Source organism: Tupaia chinensis, unplaced genomic scaffold (assembly GCF_000334495.1).
Source record: "Tupaia chinensis unplaced genomic scaffold, TupChi_1.0 Scaffold000240_1, whole genome shotgun sequence".
Classification (NCBI taxonomy): domain Eukaryota; kingdom Metazoa; phylum Chordata; class Mammalia; order Scandentia; family Tupaiidae; genus Tupaia; species Tupaia belangeri.
Window position 1 is genome coordinate 1,797,742 of NW_006159718.1, and position 18,802 is coordinate 1,816,543.

The following is an 18,802-nucleotide window of genomic DNA, read 5'->3' on the forward strand; positions in this document are numbered from 1 at the left end:
GGAAGGACAAAAAAAGCCGTTGTCATGAAGCGCGTGTCCGTGGCTACACAGGTCCACGAGAAGCTGAGCGTCAGGATTGGAGCGCACATCTGCCTGTCTCCCGATGGACTTGTCTCCACCCTGCCGGCCAGAGTGCTCCCAGTCGTACGTGGAAGGCTGGTGTAGACCAGTGGTCCTCACCCTCGGCAGCACACCAGAAGCCTATGTGGAGATTCTAGAAACAGCTGTCCAGATCTCCCTAATACCCCCCTTTGGGAAATGGAGCCCAAGCATCTGTGTTGCTAAAATGCTCCAGAATTAATCACCTCTGATGTGCAGCCAGAATTGAAAGCCATTGATCCAGCTGCAATGATTACAAACAATTTAACATTAATAACGTTTTCTTTATAGGCGCCCGGACTGGTTCATTTATCCAATAACTACTTCTGAGCTCCTGCTAGCAGATGAGCTAATGTTCTCGGTGAAGCATCCATCTTGGTCCTGGCCCGCAGAAGGTGCTCAATACCTCGTTATATTCATCACCCCTTAACGAGCAGTAGCGCTTCCACTTGTCCTGGGGAGGGGCGAAGTGAAGGGAATGCAGAGGTGAGGCGGCACCAGACAGGCAGGTGGATAATCGCCGGCAGCTCAGGCTCACACCTCGCGAGAGAAGCAGCCGGTGGCGGTGGGCCGAGGAGGCTTTTCCAGAAAGCAGGTTCTGAGCGACGCGATGGTGTATGAGTGTTCAGTGTCTTCTTGTTGGGGCTGCAGGACACACGCTCAGTCGTTCATTTTATGCCCTGACATCTGATCTTGGCAGCCTAATGTCAAATGGGACTCAGTTGTAAGCAGAAGAGAGAAACTAGGCCAAATTCCTGGCCAGGAACTAGGAGATTGGCCCAGAGAACACCAAGTCACTCCCCAACCCCACTGGAAAACGCGAGGTAGGAACCAGCCAGGGGAGACCCAGCACCCTGGCCTCTGGGAGGCCACAGGCCACGGAGGCACACAGGCGTCATTCACACCCCAGCTCTGCCCTGGACACTTCCGGGGCCCATTTCTCCGGGGATAATGATGACTTCCTGCGAGGTTGCTGAAGACAACTTAGAAAGCCTGATGCAACGCAGGTGCCCTCGGGTGCTCTGCTTTGTCCGTGGCCCTCACTGCCTAACCCCACCGAGGTTCTTGGAGGGGGAGCTCTTGGGCCCCCACTCATCAGGCCTGGGTCGCATGCATCCTGCAGTCGCTTTACACACCGCCCCCAGCTGAATCCTCAGTGCGGTTCTAAGGAGCTGGCACAAATGGGGAGGAAAACGTGCAGAAACAGAGAGCCTCACGTGAGCGGCCGATGTAACCAAGGAGAGCAGGAGGGCAGGCCATGGAAGGGCCACAGAGGGAGGCAGGTCCCCAGACTGGCATAGAGGGGCGGCCGGCTCCTGCTCCCTGCTCCTGGCCGCCCCAGCTCCGGTCTGCAGGAAGCGGGCCAGGAGGGCAGGCAGGGCAGGGAGCAGCTCCCACACTGGGGTGCTCTGTGCCTCGCCCACATGTCATCTCCCCAGGCAGCTCTCATCTGCGTTTCATGAATATTTATTCCCAGGGCCTGCCTCCACAGCCCCATAAATCCCACGGGGGCTCCCTGCTGCAGCTGAGGGCTCGGTGCGCTCACCTGCACTGGGAACTACATAGTCATCAGTTTTCTCAGAAAAAATACGAGCTAGCTGCACCTGAATATTAGGGGTATGAACGTGCATCCCCACTCTTCCTCAAGACGGCGTGGGCACATCTCCGTACAAGCCGCTAAACAAGACACAGTTCCTCCCAAAGACGGGTTCCGGCTCAAGAAATATGGCCAGGGCCTGGAAGTGGGACGCCCTGACTAGCCCGACTCGCTGGCTGCTCCCTCAAACACAAGAAGCCGCTGGGCGATTGCCGCCGCTGTCAACCCCCGCCAGCCGCTGTCAGAGCCAGCTCTGGATTAAACGCTGCTGTTACTTCGTGGCGGTTTTAAAGACACGCTTCTGAAAAACTGTGGTTTCAGCCCCTTTTCTGGTCCCTATTCCTTTCACAGTGACACCCCCCCACCCCAGCCTGGCCATGAAAGCCTTGGAACTGGCCCTCCCCGGGCTCCTTCCACGGTGTTTCCTTCTCCTGCTGAGACTCCAGCCCCGGGGCTCCAGAGGAGCGATGACTTTGTTTACACCTCACTGTTCCCTTGCCCAAAAGCAACCTCTGATCCATCTCCAGCTCCGAGATTTGCACAGTTCTTCCACACTGGGCGGCACTCCTGCGGCCTGTGCCCCCACGCCCGGGAATACCCCTCTGCACTCTCCTGGCACGCACTGCCACTCCAGGACCGCCCTGACAGCTGGTGGGGACTGCCGGGGAGGGGGTGGTGCTGACACATCTGCCCGTGAGGGGGAGGTAAGCGAGTCCTCTGAGTCCGGGCTGGTCCTCAAAGACACACTTCTTAGGGGAAGGAAAGAGAAACCTATAAAAACAGGGGGAATGTGGACTGTCTCCATTTAACCCTTCTTAGCGACACCAGAAGGAGCTGGAGGAAGGAGGCACTGTGCTTCTCCAACCGCCTCTGGACAGCCCTTGTCCCTACCCAGAAGCAGCTTGGCAGAGGGGTTGAGAAGGGGGACCGCTGGATCCACCCTCTCATTCCTCAATCCTGCACTTACGCAGAAACCAGGAGAAATGATAGAAGCTTTGGGGGCAGAAAACCAGCTGTTCTTCACAGCCAGGGCACCTCTGGTCTCCCAGTTTTTTTGTCCTCTCTCCACTTCCACCCTCCTGTCTGCCCCTCCAGCAGTTCTCTGTCTCTCTCTGTCTCTGTCTCTCTCTCTCATACATATACACACCCCATCATGACAGTTAAGTTTGGATGACCCAGGCTGGAACAGCCCCTAAACTGGGGACATAATGGGCCAAGACTGAAAGCAGACAAGAACTTCTAATCCAAAGGACGGCCTCTCATCCATGTGACTCTCAGAGAACATTCTGGAGGGCTCAGCTGAACTTTGCCCCCGGCCACCTCTGGGCCAAGACAGCTCCTGTGAGGCACTGGGGGAGCCTCCCCAACCCCTGGACCCCAGAGGCATTTACACAGAGGAAATCAGGCTGATGACTCAGGCAAGCCTGAACCTGAGCAAGCACGGCGGGGTGGGGGTGCGACCTGGGCAGCTGCAGGCCTGCTGCATCCTGCTCAGGGGGGCTCTGGGACTGCCCTACCCCGGTGCGGGCGGTGTGTCTTTGTGTGACGACCTGGACAGGACCAGCCAATGATGTGTCCTGGACGGTGAGCAGGCTGGGCGGGGAGGGTTTGCAGCCCTTCCTGGGGCCCTTCACTGTCTCCGTGACTTCACACACAACTTTCCAGCCGCAGAAAAAGCTTGGGAGGGGACCAGTCACTGCTCCTTTGGCGCATTTCCCTCCATTCTCCTCTCTGCTTCCCCCCTGCACTCGAGGGCTGACGGGGGAGGCTGGGGCAGACCCAGACCCTGCCTTCCGTCAGGTGGGGCAGACCCAGGCCCCACGCTGCCTCAGGTAGGCATAGCCAGAAAGCAGGAGCAGAAGATGGAAGTCCCAGGACATTTCTGATGCACTGAGTCTGGCAGGGCCCTGCTTTTAGAACAAAGAAGCGATGCAGTAGTGTGTATGTGTATGTGTGGGGGGGCGGGGCAGGGGGGAGAGGCAGGGCATCTAGGGGACACAGAAACGGGCTATCATCTGTCGATGATAATGCACTTTGGATCCTCAACTGGACTGGTGTGAAGCGTATTCATGTTGGATATATTCTACTTATAAGCAAAGTGATGTATAGTAATTATATGTATAAAATAAAAAAATAGCAAGTGAAGGCAGAGAGCCGGCTGCCTGTCCTGGGAAGGGAGAGGGGCAGTGCCTCTGTCCGCCGCAGCTCCAGGGTTTCCAGGCAGACCAGGAAGGAGGGTGTGGCCGGGCCAGGACTCCAGGCTGCAGAGGTGGTGGCCCTCGCCGGTCCTCACTGTTGAGGCACTGGCCCCCTCCCTGCCCTGAACCAGGCTGCTATGAGGGACCTGGGTGCTTTTCTTTCCCACTGAGTTGTTTTGTTCCTGCTTGACGCTCTGTCTGTGAAGCCATTTTATAAACTGCCAAGTGCCACCTGAGCCTCCAGGAAAAAACAAAAACAGGGAAAACCAAAAAAAAAAGAAGAAAGAAGGTGCTTTGTCTGATGCCAGCTGCCTGACTCCTCCGCTGGTGCCAGCAGAACCATGAGTGGGCTGTGACACCTGTGTACTGAGGAGTGCTGGCAGGTGACAGCCCGGGGACGGGGTGCTGGGCTCCTGCTCTGATACCTGTGCCAGGGCCGGTGCCGGCAGGGCATCGTCACCAAACGGCACTCCTCACCACCCTCCCTCAGGGGAACGAACCATCTCCCAGGGACACTGGCAAAGGCTTCCTTACAAAAGCAAGAGAGAGCGTGAAGGACAAAGACCCAGCGAGCAGGGAGTGAGGGCAGGATCAGCCCATGGCTGGTGCACGCAGGGACAGAAGCATGCCTGGAGTCTGCAGAGAATGGTGTCCCCGAGCTGGGTGGCAGGGTGAGACTGGGCCCTGCAGGGAGGAGAGAGAGAAGGGAGGAGGGGCGATGCAAGGGACCAAGGTCCTCTCGCCCGCTGGGACAGCAGGGCCCGTGCCTTGTGAGAAGTCAGACCCGGGAAGGAAGGCAGCTCCTCTCTTACCCTACAGCTGGTCTCTCCAGGTCAGGGTGGAGGCGCATGGGCGGGGCAGGGTGGGGAAGGGCTCTCTGGCACTGCCCACGCTGTACCTGCTCTATGGATAAATACAGGACTTTAGTGACCATGGCTGGCACCCTGGCACTTTGTTCAAGCATGAAAACATCCCCTGTGTTTTTCTCTGCTTTAAAAACAAGCTAAAACAATGACTCAATTCCCCAATATGTCTGTGTCCAGACAAGATGACTCAGGTGGAAGCAGGAGAAAACCCACCCACCAGATGGCCTTGTGTGACTCCTGCCAGACAGGAGAGGCGGGGCCCAGGGGACAGACCTCTTTGGGGGTCTCCTGGTGGCACCGGTTGCTGTTCCACCACAGTTCCAGGGCGGCTACCAGACAGGCGAGGAGCAGGCCGATGGCCAGGATGCAGAAGACCCCGGCGAAGCTGTGCAGCTTGAGGGACCTGCCGTCGGCCTGGGCGCTGGCGTGGCTGCTGAGGTCGCAGCGGCCCGTGTGTGGCCACCACTTCTGCTTGAGCACGTCCAGATCCCCCGTGTCCTGTAGCTCCAGGATCCTGCAAGACATGATCCAGGTGAGCCATGGCCGCCAAACTCATTGACTTAGCCATGGGGACTCTGCCACTGGCCCACCATGAACAGCTGCCGGCATGGAGCGCCTCTCACAGCACGGCTCCGCCCACTGCACATCCCTCCCTGACAGCCTCGCCATGCCCTTCCCCGATAGCCTCGCTGCCCACAGGTAAGGTCCAATGGCCCAGCGTGGGATTCTGGGCAAGTGCTCAGGATAAAACCTGGAGATTCAAAAACAGGCGAGGCAAGGGCTATGTGGGGGGGCATCCCTGACCACAAAATGCCCTTTCCAACTCCGACTGCGGCATCCAAAGTCTCTCCTACAGGGCCCGCCCGGCACCCTCGGACCGGAGGGCCTCCACACTCACACGCGTGAGGCTTGGCACCGAGTCCTGGTCTGGAGACCCGACGCCAACCTCGCACCACAGGGCGGCTGACGCCAGGACAAAGCTGTGACAGATGCAATGGAAGGCCAGAGGTGCAAGGACGCTCCCAAGGGCTGGATTTGGGCGGGATCATGGAGCAGGTGGCAGTGTGTGGGAACCCGCGGGCTGGCTGGTCATGAAGCAGCTCACACTCGCCTAGCACATTCTGGGCCCAGGAGCTTCCTAGCACGTGGCCAACAGCGCTGAACCTTCACGCTGGCCCTTTGAGATGGGGATTTCCACCTCCCCATTTTCATGGAGACGGACACTGAGGCACAGAGAGGTGAGACAGCTTGCCAGCGTCACTTGGAGGCTGGCAGGCTGACTGTCGGTGAGTGGGGAGGACCTTCCTGAGACAACAGGTGTGGCACCGTGTCCGGGAAGTGCCCAGCATGTTGGAGAAGCTCAAACGTGGCTGGCGCAGCTATAGACGGTGAGCCAGGAGGACTGAGATGACGACCACGCGGCAGGCAGAGCCCTGGCGGGTCCAAGAGGACAAGAGCGAGTCTGTCTGTCCTGTGTGCTGGGGCGGGGCAGCCCAGGCAGCCCTGCTCCATCCCCATGGTGGTTTTCTTTCATAGTGGATTTCCTCTTTAGCTCAGGGTCTGAACGGTGGCCAGTGAGAGCTGGAAGCTGCCAGACTCGAGATACCCAAGCTCCTCCACCTGGGCAGTGGGGCCCTTTAGCCTGGTCCCTGTCACATGTCCAAGCACCCGGGTGACAGCACTAGCAGAGAGCTCCTGAGTCCTCCGGGGGCACGGTGTTAGAGAGCAGTGTCTCCTCACAGCTGGGAGAAGCTCACTGTTCCACAGGATGCTGAGCAGTCCTACCCCAGACCTGCACGCAGTCCCCATGGCCTGAGGCTACTCTAGATTACCATGTTCGTGTCTGTGGAGACCAAGGCTGGCCACCCCAGGGGGCCCCTGACCTGTGTCCTCATGGGCCCGATATGGCATAGCTCTGGCCAGCTGCGAATGGCCTGGCTCAGTGCAAAAATGCAGGCTCTGGAGGCCCCAGCCCTCAGCTGTGTGCCTCTGACCCTGCAAAGCCTCGGCCTTCTCCTCTCTGTGACACAGATGGCTGACCCTGCTGGACGGGCAGCTCAAGGCAGGGGCTGTGCACTGTTCTCCATCTTTCCCCCAAGCAAGCACAGAGGCCGGCACAGCCGAGGCCACCAGTGCGTGTTTGTTACATCAATAAATGTGTGCATGTGTTAATCAAATGATGGAGACTTAGCTGCACTCAGATGGCCATGGGTAAGAGTGATATAATGTCTGTTACGTGCCCGGGGCATCCGTCAGCACGGAAGACTTACAGTGCGGCCATGCTGAGGGGCTTGGTCGTGAGAGCAGTGCATGACTTGCATGTGTGTCTGTGGGGTCTGGGTGACACTCGAGTGCCCCTGTGCACGCAGGGCTCCCCCAAGGTCAACACACAAATAGCTGAGCACGGCAGTCTCCAACACCTCCCATGGCTCAGGCCACGGAGAACTTGCCTATCTCTCTGTCCACTGGCTCTCACCAAGCCTCTGCAGGGAGGGTGGAGTGGGCTGGCTTTCCTGCCAGTTACAGGTGTGACCACAGAGCCATTGTGTGGGCGAGAGGGTGAACCATTCGTTCACCATGGAGACACGACAGGGCTATGTGCTCATGGCAAAATCCACGCCAATGGACCGTGTGCTTCTCAACTTGAGTTCTACTATCAGGAAAACCTGAGATTCTAAAAGACACATCTTCTTGGGATGAGTGTGACAAAAGTAAAGGGGGGTGCACATGCAGGACACTAGCTCAAGATCTGGTGAGTAATACGCACTCCCTAATGATGGTTAGGGGTTGCAGAGTCTGGGGACCAGCAGATGGCGTAATGGTTATGTCACTGGACTCCCATGTAGTCGAACGTGGTTTGAGTCCTGGACCTGGTGGCTGGGGCATGTATGCGTGTGTGTGTGTGTGTGTGTGTGTGCATGCACAAAATTCCAAGAGGATAATGGAGAAGGGATTCCAGTGTGGCCATCCCCCTGGGGAGAATGGATTGCAGTGTGGCCATCGCCCCCTGGGGGGACAAGACTGCAGTGTGGCCATTCCCTCTGGAGGGTGATTTCTCCCAGTGAGGACACAGTAGGGCTGGTCACGTCACACTGCTCCAGCTCTCCCAACAGCCTGCGAAACAGTTCTTGTGTCTATTTTACGTCCTGAAGCCCTGAGGCTCCTAGTCTAGGTGAGCGCTAGCAGTCATGGTTAGGAATGGCAGCGCTGCTCCGCACAGTTGGCTGTTCTGACCCAGAAGAGCAGGCTCAGGGTCAGGCTCAGACGTCTTGGCTGAGGGGATGGTGAGGCTCAGGCCAGACTGTGCTCGTGGGGCTGGTTCCCAGTCCTCCACAACAGTAGTAGGCTGCCCACCTGCCTGCTCCCCACTCCCTGGAACTATACAGCCTACGCCCGTTCTTATTCCAAATATAAGGACATTTATAGGAAGACAGGATGAAACAAAGACAAACAAAAACGGAAATTTAAATAGGGAAGCAACAGAGCACAGATAAAACAGGTCACACAACGACTTCTAGAATGAGGCTAAACGAATGCACAGCGTAATGCACCCCACGCCTGCGTGTTTGTAAGCCAGAGCGGGAACAGCCACTTCTGAAGCCAGCTGTTCTACTTTCCAGACAGACATAACTGCAGGTGCTTTCCTTGATTCAATAGCTTGGAGCCTGCTACACAGTAGGTGCTCAATAAATGGCTATTAAGTTGCTAAACATTTATCGAATGCCCATTCTGCACGCCGTGGTCTGCAAACCTGTTAGGGCGCGTAATGTAATCCCCACTGCACACACACACGCATCTACACGCTGCCCCTGCCAAGGCCAAGGAGCACGTCCACATTCAAGGAAATAGCTCCCAGGATGAAGGGGTGGCCAGTTCTTCAGTTGCAGAGAGGCTGGGAACTGCTGCTCATCGCAGACCTTTGTTCTGCAAAAGGCAGGGGGCGTGTCTCCTGGACTGTGCCCTCACGCCTCCACAGCACACCCAGTGAGGGCCACCTGAAGTCTAACTGTCCCCCAAAAGTAGACACCTGTCTTCTGGGAGAAGGGAGGGTTCCAGCCCGGGAGAGACTCTGAGAGCACTCTGCCTTCTGATAGGAGCAAAGAGCAGTAAGTCACCTCTTGCCAGACCGACGTGGGGAAAGATCTGGCCGCTTTAGTTCATGGTGGACACGGGTGGGGGCAGCCCACAGGTCTCTATGGGAGGAATCTGACATAGAGACCGCATGGTCCATGAGAGGCCGGGTAGAGCACAGGCCTGCCTCACTGAGGTCCTGCACCCCACGCCTGTCCTGCTCCTGAGTCCTCTGGAGCCACATAAGGGACAAGTCATTCATTCCCCTGCACCTGACAGGTCTTGCGGTACTGGGAGGAAGCACCACACCCTCCTGTTCAGCCCTCTTCTCCAGGGGAAGGATTTCCAGGTCTTTTTCTGGCCTAGTTTGAACCCCCATTGCCTGAGCCCAGCCAAGACCCCTGCTGCCTGGCCAACGCCTGCTCTCCACAATCACTTCAGACTCTCCAGCAGACTCGGGAGGTGTCTAAGCAGCCGGAGCAGCAGTGGCTCCAGCCTCCCCTCGCGAGGCCCGTGTGTCTGTGAGCACTATTCTGGGGCACATTAGCTGGCTCCAAGCTGCTGCCGTGCCGGCCCCAAGGGCCCCCTTGGCATCTGTTCTAGAGAGATGCTCATGAGTTGATGGTCTATGGGATCACCCTGAGCCTCCCACCTCAGAAAACCAACCGGCGTAAACCTCGGGAATGCCAGTGTGTTACACATCCTGGGAGGGGCCACTCTTTCTTCATGCTTTTAGTCTGAGCCACCGGTAAATTACCACTCCTGCTTCTTTCCTGTCGTCTTCCTCTGCTCCCTGGAGCAGAGGCACAGAGCGTACACTTGATTAAATTCTAGAGAAAACCCCAAAGCCTCATTTACTTTAATTAGTCCTGCCTCTTTTCCTGGTTTTGCAAGCAAGCCCCTGAACGGGCAGACCTTCCCCTGATGGGGCCGAGGCCTGGACCGCCACGTGCCAAAGGCCCGATCCAGGAACAAGGAGACGTGGGGAGGAAGGGCTTCGAGATCCAGCAGCTGGTCCTATCCCCGGGGCCAGAAGACGAGGTGTTTCCCTCCCACTTCGGCCAGTGGCCACTGAGCAGCCCCGGGCATCGCCCTCCCTGAGCCATTGATGTTAAAGGGTGTAAGGCCTCGTCCTTCCACGCGGATGCTCTTCAGGCTGGATTCAGGCACTAACCAGGCAACTGGGTGTTGTCCTGAGCCCGGCACACACAGGCCTTTGCACCTGAATGAACGCTGCTGCCTCCTTTCAGATTTGCTGAACCAAGGCACGGCCTGACTGCAGGGCTCTGCAGGTTCAGCCTTCACCCACCCGTGAGCGGCTTCACAGACTAGTGCAACTGGAGGACTCGGGGCTCAGAAATGCTCGTGGACAGGAGCCCTGTAGGCAGGCTGGCTACGCGAGAGGCCCCTGGACTTACTAGTGCCCTTCACACTCTCTGGCTAAGGCCAGCTCACCTGGTCAAGGACCTGGCTAAGCTTCTGTGGTAGAAAATGGGGGTGACAGGTTTTTCTTTTCTCTTGGAACCTGATCAGGTGACGAGACCGAGTATTCGCAAGCTTAGTCATGCCCAAGGCTCCAGAGCTGCTGAGGCTCAGGGACACGGATCCCACGGCTAGCCACAGGGGCCGTAAGTGGGCAAGTGCCCCTGGTGCACTGCTCGTCGGAGCCCCTTCGCCGGGGCCAGGGCTCTGCTGCCTGCACGGCCCTCATCCCACACTCCACCCTGCACCCACCTGCTAGCGCTCACCTCAGGGGGCCAACCACACGCCCAGGAGGCGGGGAACCTGGGCACTGCTCCTGCTCCGGGGAGGTTGCCCAGGGGGGAGGTGATGAATGACTGTCCTCCCTCCACAGGGGAGGGCCGGGTCCCTTCCCTGCCTCAGCAGCCAGTGTCTCCCTGGACCGGGAACCTCCTGCTCCAGAAGCACAACCCCTCGGCCCACGTGAGGTGGATCTGGAGTCTGCTTCCCGGAGCCCACTTCCTGTTAAGTCTCCGCATTGACTAATGCCATGATGCAGGCACACTCATCCATTCCGTTTTCCAGAGGGCTTACATGCTCACCAGAGCGATACCGAGAGACGGGGGAGGGAGAAAGCACCCGCCCCCGTGGGTACAGACACCCCACAGTCCCATCGCCTGTATTTCCCCATCCTGTCAGGGCTTCAGGCAGGCCGACATGTGTGCCCAGCATACTTCTCAAGACACGGGCTGAGATTTGAACCTCGTGGCCAGCCATGTGGAATCCAGCTCCCTTAACCACTGGGCTAGAAGCCAGCTCTACACATTTATCCTCGTGAGCGATTATTAGGCCGTTATCAGATCTTGTCGTTTATTTATCTGACTACCTCTACTCAGGTGTCATCTCCTCTGGTAAGTCCTCCTGGGATTCCTTCTTTGTCTTCCCCCGCCCCTCCCCCACCCAGAACAAGGAGAATGTCCAAGCTTTGCACTGATGTCTTGGGCACTGTCCCGGCTGTCACGTCCATCTGAGGAAAGTAAGAAGGGCCACGCGGTTCCTCTTTTTACCCAGTAGCTGCCATAGGGCAGGCCCCGGGTGAGAGAGGAGCTGCACCAGGGCAGAGCCCAGGAGACAGCGGGGCGTACGTGGGTCTGCATCTGCTCGTCTCCCAGGAGAGGTGGCTCTCCCTTCCCTGCTGCCGCGGGACTGCCTCGCCCACGGGCCTACCTCTGGGAGAAGAGGTCCCTGTAGGGGCTGCCGTGCTGCAGGGCGATCCCATAGCCCTTGCTGCTGATGCTGTTGCCGATGACAGTCACGGAGCAGTCGTCATCCGTCAGGGCTGCGTACTCCACCACCGCCACGTCCCACAGGAAGGCGTAGTTCCCCTTCTTTGCCTGAAAGACCAAATCACCATGAAGTCAGGCAGCTTGCTCCCCGTGGTGAACTGAGGGGCCCCCTGCAAGGTCCCCCTGCCCACCGATGGTGTAGCAGAGCCTCCTGCCATTGTGGCCACCTCTGGCTGATGCCCTAAATTTCGAGTTGATATTAAAAGATGTGTTGGCTCTGGCCACCGCACGTCTCCCACGGAGGGTGGGGAAGGGCTGCAGGTGGGCTCCCCGCCTAGCCGCCTGGTCCAGGGCCTCCTCCCTGTGCCATCACCCTGGACCTATTTCCAAGGTTACAGTCCAACACTCTAGGACTGAGATTCTCAGATCAGAGGTGCAGGAAGAGCACAGAGCCTGATAGCACGGGAATGAGGAAGAAGATCCTTCCTAGAAAACAGTCCCTAGGGGAAGGGAAGGACAGGGTTGAGAAATCTTACCCAGTGGGTATTCCTACTAAGTACGGAGACGCTGACTAAAGCCTGAGTCATGTGGGCAGTGGTCCTGGGCCCAGTCTCCCCGGTGGCTGTCACTCGATCTCAAAGACAAGCACATGTCTAGAACTCACTACACGAGGAAACACTGCTGCAGACAGGACCCTGGTCACTATGGCGCCATGCTAGGCTTCTGCCACACGTGTGGGCATGCACCAGCACATACACACACACATGCACACGCATGCACACACACACCCGTACACACAAGTAGGCTTCTAGGGTCACTGTCTCTACAGTGCAGAGGCTGCAGACCACTGCATGAGGAACTAGCCTGTGACCACAGCTACAGCATACACCAGCATGCTCCTTGACAGCAGACCCTCAGTTCTATCTTGAGCCCCATCCCCAACCTTGGAGTTGGGGCACCCAGAAGGAACATGCGCTGCTTTAGTCTTCAGAAGGATATGCAAACTAGACACGGTCGCTTGTCCTAAAACAGAGTAGGATGTTCCTGACACAGCACCGTCCACTCCAACTGCAGCGAGCAAGCAGCTTCTCTGCCTTTTCTTCCTTCTTACCCCAGCTCACTGGGCTCCGGAAGACCTCATCCTGGACTGCGGGATGGGACAGGCGCTCCACGAATCGAAAGCAGCCAAGCTGGCCAGCCGTGGACTCCTCGACACTGTCCCAGCTCCCGCCTTTGTGCAAGTGAGTCTTCATGTCCGCTGACACTTTGCAAAGAGTGCCTCAGATGCTGAGAGGGAGACTGGGGTGTGCCTTTTCTGAAGACCCTGAGGGCCCAAGGTCCCAAATGGCTTACTTTCCCATCCAACACTCTCCACCATGGCCCAGCCTCTACAGCACAGAAGCAACACAAATGCCTCGGCAGGCTGGAAGCTACATGGCCGACTATGGGTTCTGTTCCCAGGTCAGCCTGAGCTCACAGCAGCAGGTGTACAGGGGTGTGTGCAGGACCCTGAGATGCTGAAGGAGTAGGGAAGGGGATCGTGGCGTGATAAGACCCTTCAAGAATCTCTCTCTCTCTCTCGCTTGTGCTCATGTGTGCATGCACGCTATTATTAAAATAAAGAAGCTGTCTATTTAAAATAAAGAAGGATTTACAGGCAATGTGGCCGCTTGCAGTGGGAACAGGCTGCTCCCAGCAATTCACACAATTTTGCCCAGAGACCCTGTAGACATGACACAGACACACACCTATGCCACTCCTCGACTTTCACCTCAGGGAGCGATCCAGACATGACGCTGAAGTCACATTCTTCAACCAATCCAATTCCAGACGTGCTCGAGGCTCTGACCCAGGCTGCAAAATTACACACCTCTCTACCTCCGTAGAGGAAGATAACAGTCTTTGAAATTTTTTCCTGCTGGCAAGCAAGTTTTCTCATGAAAAGATATAAATTTTCAACCTCCTAGTAACCAAGTTTCTCAGCAAAATGTTGACTTATGACCTAATATTTGGCTGCAGTCAGACTCCAGAGCGTCTCACATCCGTGCTCACAATTCAACATGACAATCAGACAGTTACTTGTACAATTTCAAAAGGCCACGTCATGTTGAAGGAGGAATTAAGATCAGGTTTACTTCTACCTTCCGAGGGGTGTTCTGAGAAGGAAAAGAACTCAGCCGGCTCAGCTCGAGTGGAAATCCACTCCGAGAAGAGCCTGCGGCCACTCCACAGGGCACCTGGCCTCCTCCAAGCCACACACATCGTGTCTCCAGCTTGGGCTCGGGGCAGGTGAGCATGGAAGCTGCATTTGTAGTCCAGTGGGCAAAGCCAAGAAGGAAATACCCAGAAGGGACGCTGGGTGTCTCAGCCTCAAACCCTGGCTACCAGGAAGGCGGTGAAGAGAGGGGTAAGGAGACCCGCTGGGCGGCCCCACTCCTGCCTCCGTGTGTAAACAGGACCAAGTTTACCTTTTCATCTCCTAAGTCTGCTCGAGGAAGCACGTGACTGGATCCCTGATACCTATGTGACGACAGACCAGGAAGACCTGGAGAAGGTGGACCCGACACCAGGTGGCCAGGTTTTGTGAAGGGAGCCAGATCAGAAGCTCCAGCTGCGTGGGGACAGGGCAGATTCCAGCTCTGTCTGCACGAGACACGCCCTACTCCTCACATCCCTTCCTCGCTCCTTCACATCCCAGAGCCCCCTTGGCCATCCCTCGAAGCACCCTGCTGAGTAGAATGCCGCTCCAAAGTCTCCCTGGGGACCCCAAGTCCCTAGATTTCCAGGACCCTGTGGTCATCTCTGTAGATAACCTGCATGAGAGCTGGGCCTTCTTAGGGCTGAGCGTGCTGCTGGGAATGTCTCCAAGGCAGCTCTAAGAAGGCAAAACACCCCCACCCACGACAGCTGTGTCACCGGAGTGCAGACCCTCTTCTCTCCCGCTCTGTACAACGAGCTCTGTCCTCCCTACGCATGCGCCCTCCCACAGGAGCAGAACCAGAAATCCACCTCCTCATTATGTGCTGTTTACCTACGAGTCTAGGTCCCCTTACGTGGGTGACACTGGATACATCAAGCAGTGACCTCCAACAGAGCCCAGGGCCTCCTCCCTGTGCCATCACCCCGCCACCACGTCCCCCTCCCGGAGGTCAGCACTGTCCTCCATTCTGCTCCTGGGTTCGGCTCCTCCTCTGGGCTCAGCCTCTTGTCCAGTCTCCAGTCTCTTTGGGACAATATGTCCACCCAGCCCCTTCCCTTTGCCTCACCCTCAGCTTAACTTCAGAGCCCTCTCCTTGTCATTTCCTACCTATATTACCTGGTGTGGACTCTCCCAGTCACTTGGGAAGACAGAGTGTGGCAGGAAGCTAGCTGCCTCTCACCATGGGCCACAGTGGTACTCGGGGGGCACATGGGGGAGTCTAGCCACCTCTCCAATGGAATCCTAATGCATTTGACCAACTGGCACAATAGAACCTTAGATCTGCTATTTTTGCACTCCCTGTTCAGGCCACCTCCTTCCGTGTCTCCCGTGCTTTCCCCACTTCCCAGGAGGCTGTGGGGGGTTAGGGAGGTCACTGCTAGGGGGCGGGCCCCACAGGCACTGGGCCACTCGGGATCGACAGCTGGCATTCCGTCATGTGCCAGAGTGGGGCCACGGAATTGTGCTGTTAACCCAGAACAGCGCGGAACGCTGCGAGCTGTACCTGGCCAGGCCGTCTATGGCATTAAGGCACTCTGGCTCCCCAACCACTGACTGGCCACGTGCTCTGCCTTGTTTCGAGACTACTGAAGTTAGGCTGAGAACAAGGCTGTTGATAGAGTCAAGCCTCCTTCAAGCCCTACTGTGTGCAGTCCTGAGTGGGCTGGAGACCTGCTCCCCAGCTTCTTGTGTCCCCACAGAGGCCCGAAGACAAGCTCAGGGGTCCTCGGACTAGCCCATGCTTCCTGCAGGAGCTATGCAGTGTATTTGCAGATTATCCGAGACAGCAGAGCAGAGAGCTATAGTGACGTGGCACGGATACATACTTTGGCTACTCTCGTGCTGTTTTGCTCTGTCTTATTTTTAACGGGCAAAGCCCAGTGGCAGTGAGGCTGTGGCAAATGGACGTGGACCTTCCTGGCTACTGGCATGCAGAACGGCACGGCGCCCTAGAAAGGAACGCACAACGGAAACAGAAACACCTCAGCGTTGCACACCTCTCCTGCACTAGCAGGCTGGAATGTAACCTAGAAATTCATTCGAATGTACCTAAAATACATGACAAACATTTCAAGTCTAGAGTCGACTATAAAGCAAACATGCAAACAGTTAAATATTTAATTAGGAAAATAATTTAATAAGTTATGGTTCATGAATGTGATGGGGGGTCTCTGCACAGGTCCTAACTGTAAAGATGCTGCAGAACACAGTACACACACGCACACACACACGCACACACATGCACACACACGCACACACACACACGCGCGTGCACACACACACACACACGCGCGCACACACGCACACACTGAACACAGCGGAAACAAGCGGATGGCGCACCGTTACTGAGGAGCAGTGTACTCTGCCTTTCAGTGCACATGTCGAGTGTGGTATGCCAAGAGGCAGAACCCATACCTACCGTGGGGGTTCCTAGGCAGGCTGGTCAACACAGATCCTTTAGTCTCGATGCACAGCCTGTGCTAACCCCCTACATAAGCGCCAAGTCTGACCTGCATCCTCCACGTACCCTGCTCTGCCAGAGCTGTGCACCAACCGGTCAGCAGGACATAGAGGCTTGGCCGAGCGCTCGGCTTCCCCCACCGCTGGCTCCCCGGCCACACCCGTGCACCTGGGAAAGTCGCCCTGGCTTCCTCAGCTGGCTTCATTTTACTCCCAGGGCCCCCAAGATAAAAAATAAAAACGTTGGTCTCCACCTGAAAAGAATGGACGTGAGGCCTTGAGGGGAAGGAGGACCATTTCAGGCAGTGGAGAATGTGGAGGGCACCTGGGCATTTGCCTCCGGGAGGCCAGACCAACAGCCAGTAGAGACCACCCCTGGTTTGTCGCCCAGCGGCAGCTTGGCAAGCAGGGGCTGAGCCCATCCTGGGTCCTCTCCCTGCCCGGTGCACCTATTCCCTGAAGAGTTGCAAACGCAAAGGGACCGCGACCATGACATCTGGCTGCAGCAGCAGGAGAACAGCCTCAGTCACACTGCGGAAGGACAGCGGGCCACCATAAACACCGTGCGAGTGAGCCAGGGGACCCGAGACCCGCTGGTTCACCATGGCTCCACGCTGGTGACCAAAGGCATTGCACTGCCTGTCGCTGCTCCAGTTCCTCCCCGCCCAGAACTCAGCCGGAGCACAGGCTTCAGAGGCAGCCAGCCGGGAGGTAAGCATCTCCTCCACCCTCCTGCTCCATCCTAACTGCTTGGGAAGGCTGAGCAGCCACGTCGTCCTCGCAGGTGAGGGTGCTGGCACTGCAAACGGCAGCGACAGAAACTACCGCGAAGGAAGTGGTGAAGGGGCCAGGTGCAGGCCAGGTGTGGGCACCTGCCGGGTGCTTGGGCTTCGGAAAAAAACCTGCTTTTTTCACCCATGGGTTAATTCTCAAGGACAGAACATTCGTCCTTTTTCACAGATGGAGAAACAAAGAAAAACAAAGTGACTTTGCCCAAACAATCCTGAATGGTCTACGGTGCGTCTACGGTGCACTCCGATCAACGCGTACCAGAGTTCTGAGACGTCTGTGCCCCCGCCGCCCTGCCTGGCCTTGCACAGGTGGGTGGGGAGATGCTCCTGGTGTCGCTGCCCCTGGACCATTTCCCAGGGGCGCTGCTCAGGAAAGACCACCATGAGTGGCAATGCTTGTCCTTCCCCAGCTTTATGAAGATGGCTCATGGAACTGCTGAAACTCCAAAGAGAGAGACCGGTCTGCACCATCTCTAGGCCCCTTCGTTTGCACTCACCATCCACGTGAGCACTCTCAGCCTCCCCTGCATCCGTCCTTCCTCCCAATGAGCAGAGAGGCCCTTCAAGCATTCCCCGTCTCAGCTCCTGGGGTCGCGTTCCTCAATGGCAACACTTTGCCAGGCAGTGGGGACCTGGACGGGTCACCGTGCCAAAGCATGAGATGTAGCAGGACCCACCCGGACCGCTGTGGGGGGGACAGTCTGCTGGCCTGCTGGTGGGATGCGAACTGCAAGGTATTTCTGGAATGGCAATTTGGTGGGAAGAGTCAAGAGTCAAACGCTGTTAAAATGTGCATGCGCAGCAATTCCACCTCTGGGACACAGCCTAAGGAATTATTTAGTTTCTGAAAAGATGTTTGTACAAAGATTTTTCAGGGCAACACTGTTTAAACTAGCAAGAGATTGGAAATGATCTAAATGCTCGACAATTGAGAACGGCCTAGGTGAATGAGGTGTTGGATGACGGGCTGTCCCGGCACTGCTACTGCGCGGTGCGAGGTGTGGGAGCGAAGGGAAATGTCGGGGAAAGAGGCGGCCCTGGGCTCCGGGCCAGCCTGCGCTCTGGAGTCTGCCTGTACGGCCCTGAATCGGGCCTGCGCGTGCTGGCCGTGTGAGCGCAGGAAGCTGTGTAGCCTCCCCGGGCCCGTTCACTGGGTGTGAAATGGTGCACCGCGCAGGGTTCCAACCCCTCTCTGTGGGATGCGTTAGGGCTTTGCATGGCCCTGGCGGGTGCTCGGGGACGAATAAGTGAGAACCGACATACCCTCTGCTGAAAAAGAACCTGCTGCAACTCAGCACTGCTGTTGTGGTCTCTTTTTAAAATTGTTATGTAAAATCTTTGTGTATGAAGAATCAAAACCAAGCAGCAAATACAAGGTCGTCTGCGGGCGGTGGGTGCTGCCCTGGGCGGCCTTTGATGTTTTCTGAAGTCTGCGTTGCCCTTTTCCTGCAGCCCCTCGTGCTTTTCCTTTTGCCACTTCAAATGTCGAAGGCGGTCATTTTCGAGCTTGAGGCTCGCTCCGTGAACACGGCAGTGAGAGGAGCAGAGTGCTGGAGGGAGGCAGGCCACTGGCACGTCCCAGCGCCCGGCGACTCCCGCCTCGGGGGCCGAGAATGGCTCCCTAAGAGTGCCGCTGAGAGGAATGACGGAGTGCAGGGCACTGTCCCTGGCGCAGGTGAGGGTGCACTCACATGAGCGGCATCTCCTCCGTCTCCCAGTCCCCATCTGGGTTCCAGAGCTCAGCCTGTCAGCGATGATTGACGCTGCTTCCTC

At 57.0% G+C, this 18,802-nt stretch overlaps 1 protein-coding gene across 1 annotated transcript in view; it reads right to left on the minus strand.

Moving 5' to 3' along the window:
- Window positions 1-18,802, minus strand: part of GRID1 (glutamate ionotropic receptor delta type subunit 1) — a 318,654-nt gene that overhangs the window by 7,848 nt on the left and 292,004 nt on the right. The window contains exons 15-16 of the mRNA XM_027771955.1: window positions 11,520-11,686; window positions 5,034-5,274 (exon numbers count right to left, since the gene is read on the minus strand). Of these exons, the coding sequence (XP_027627756.1) occupies window positions 5,034-5,274; window positions 11,520-11,686 (408 nt within the window). The remainder of the gene's footprint in view (window positions 1-5,033; window positions 5,275-11,519; window positions 11,687-18,802) is intronic.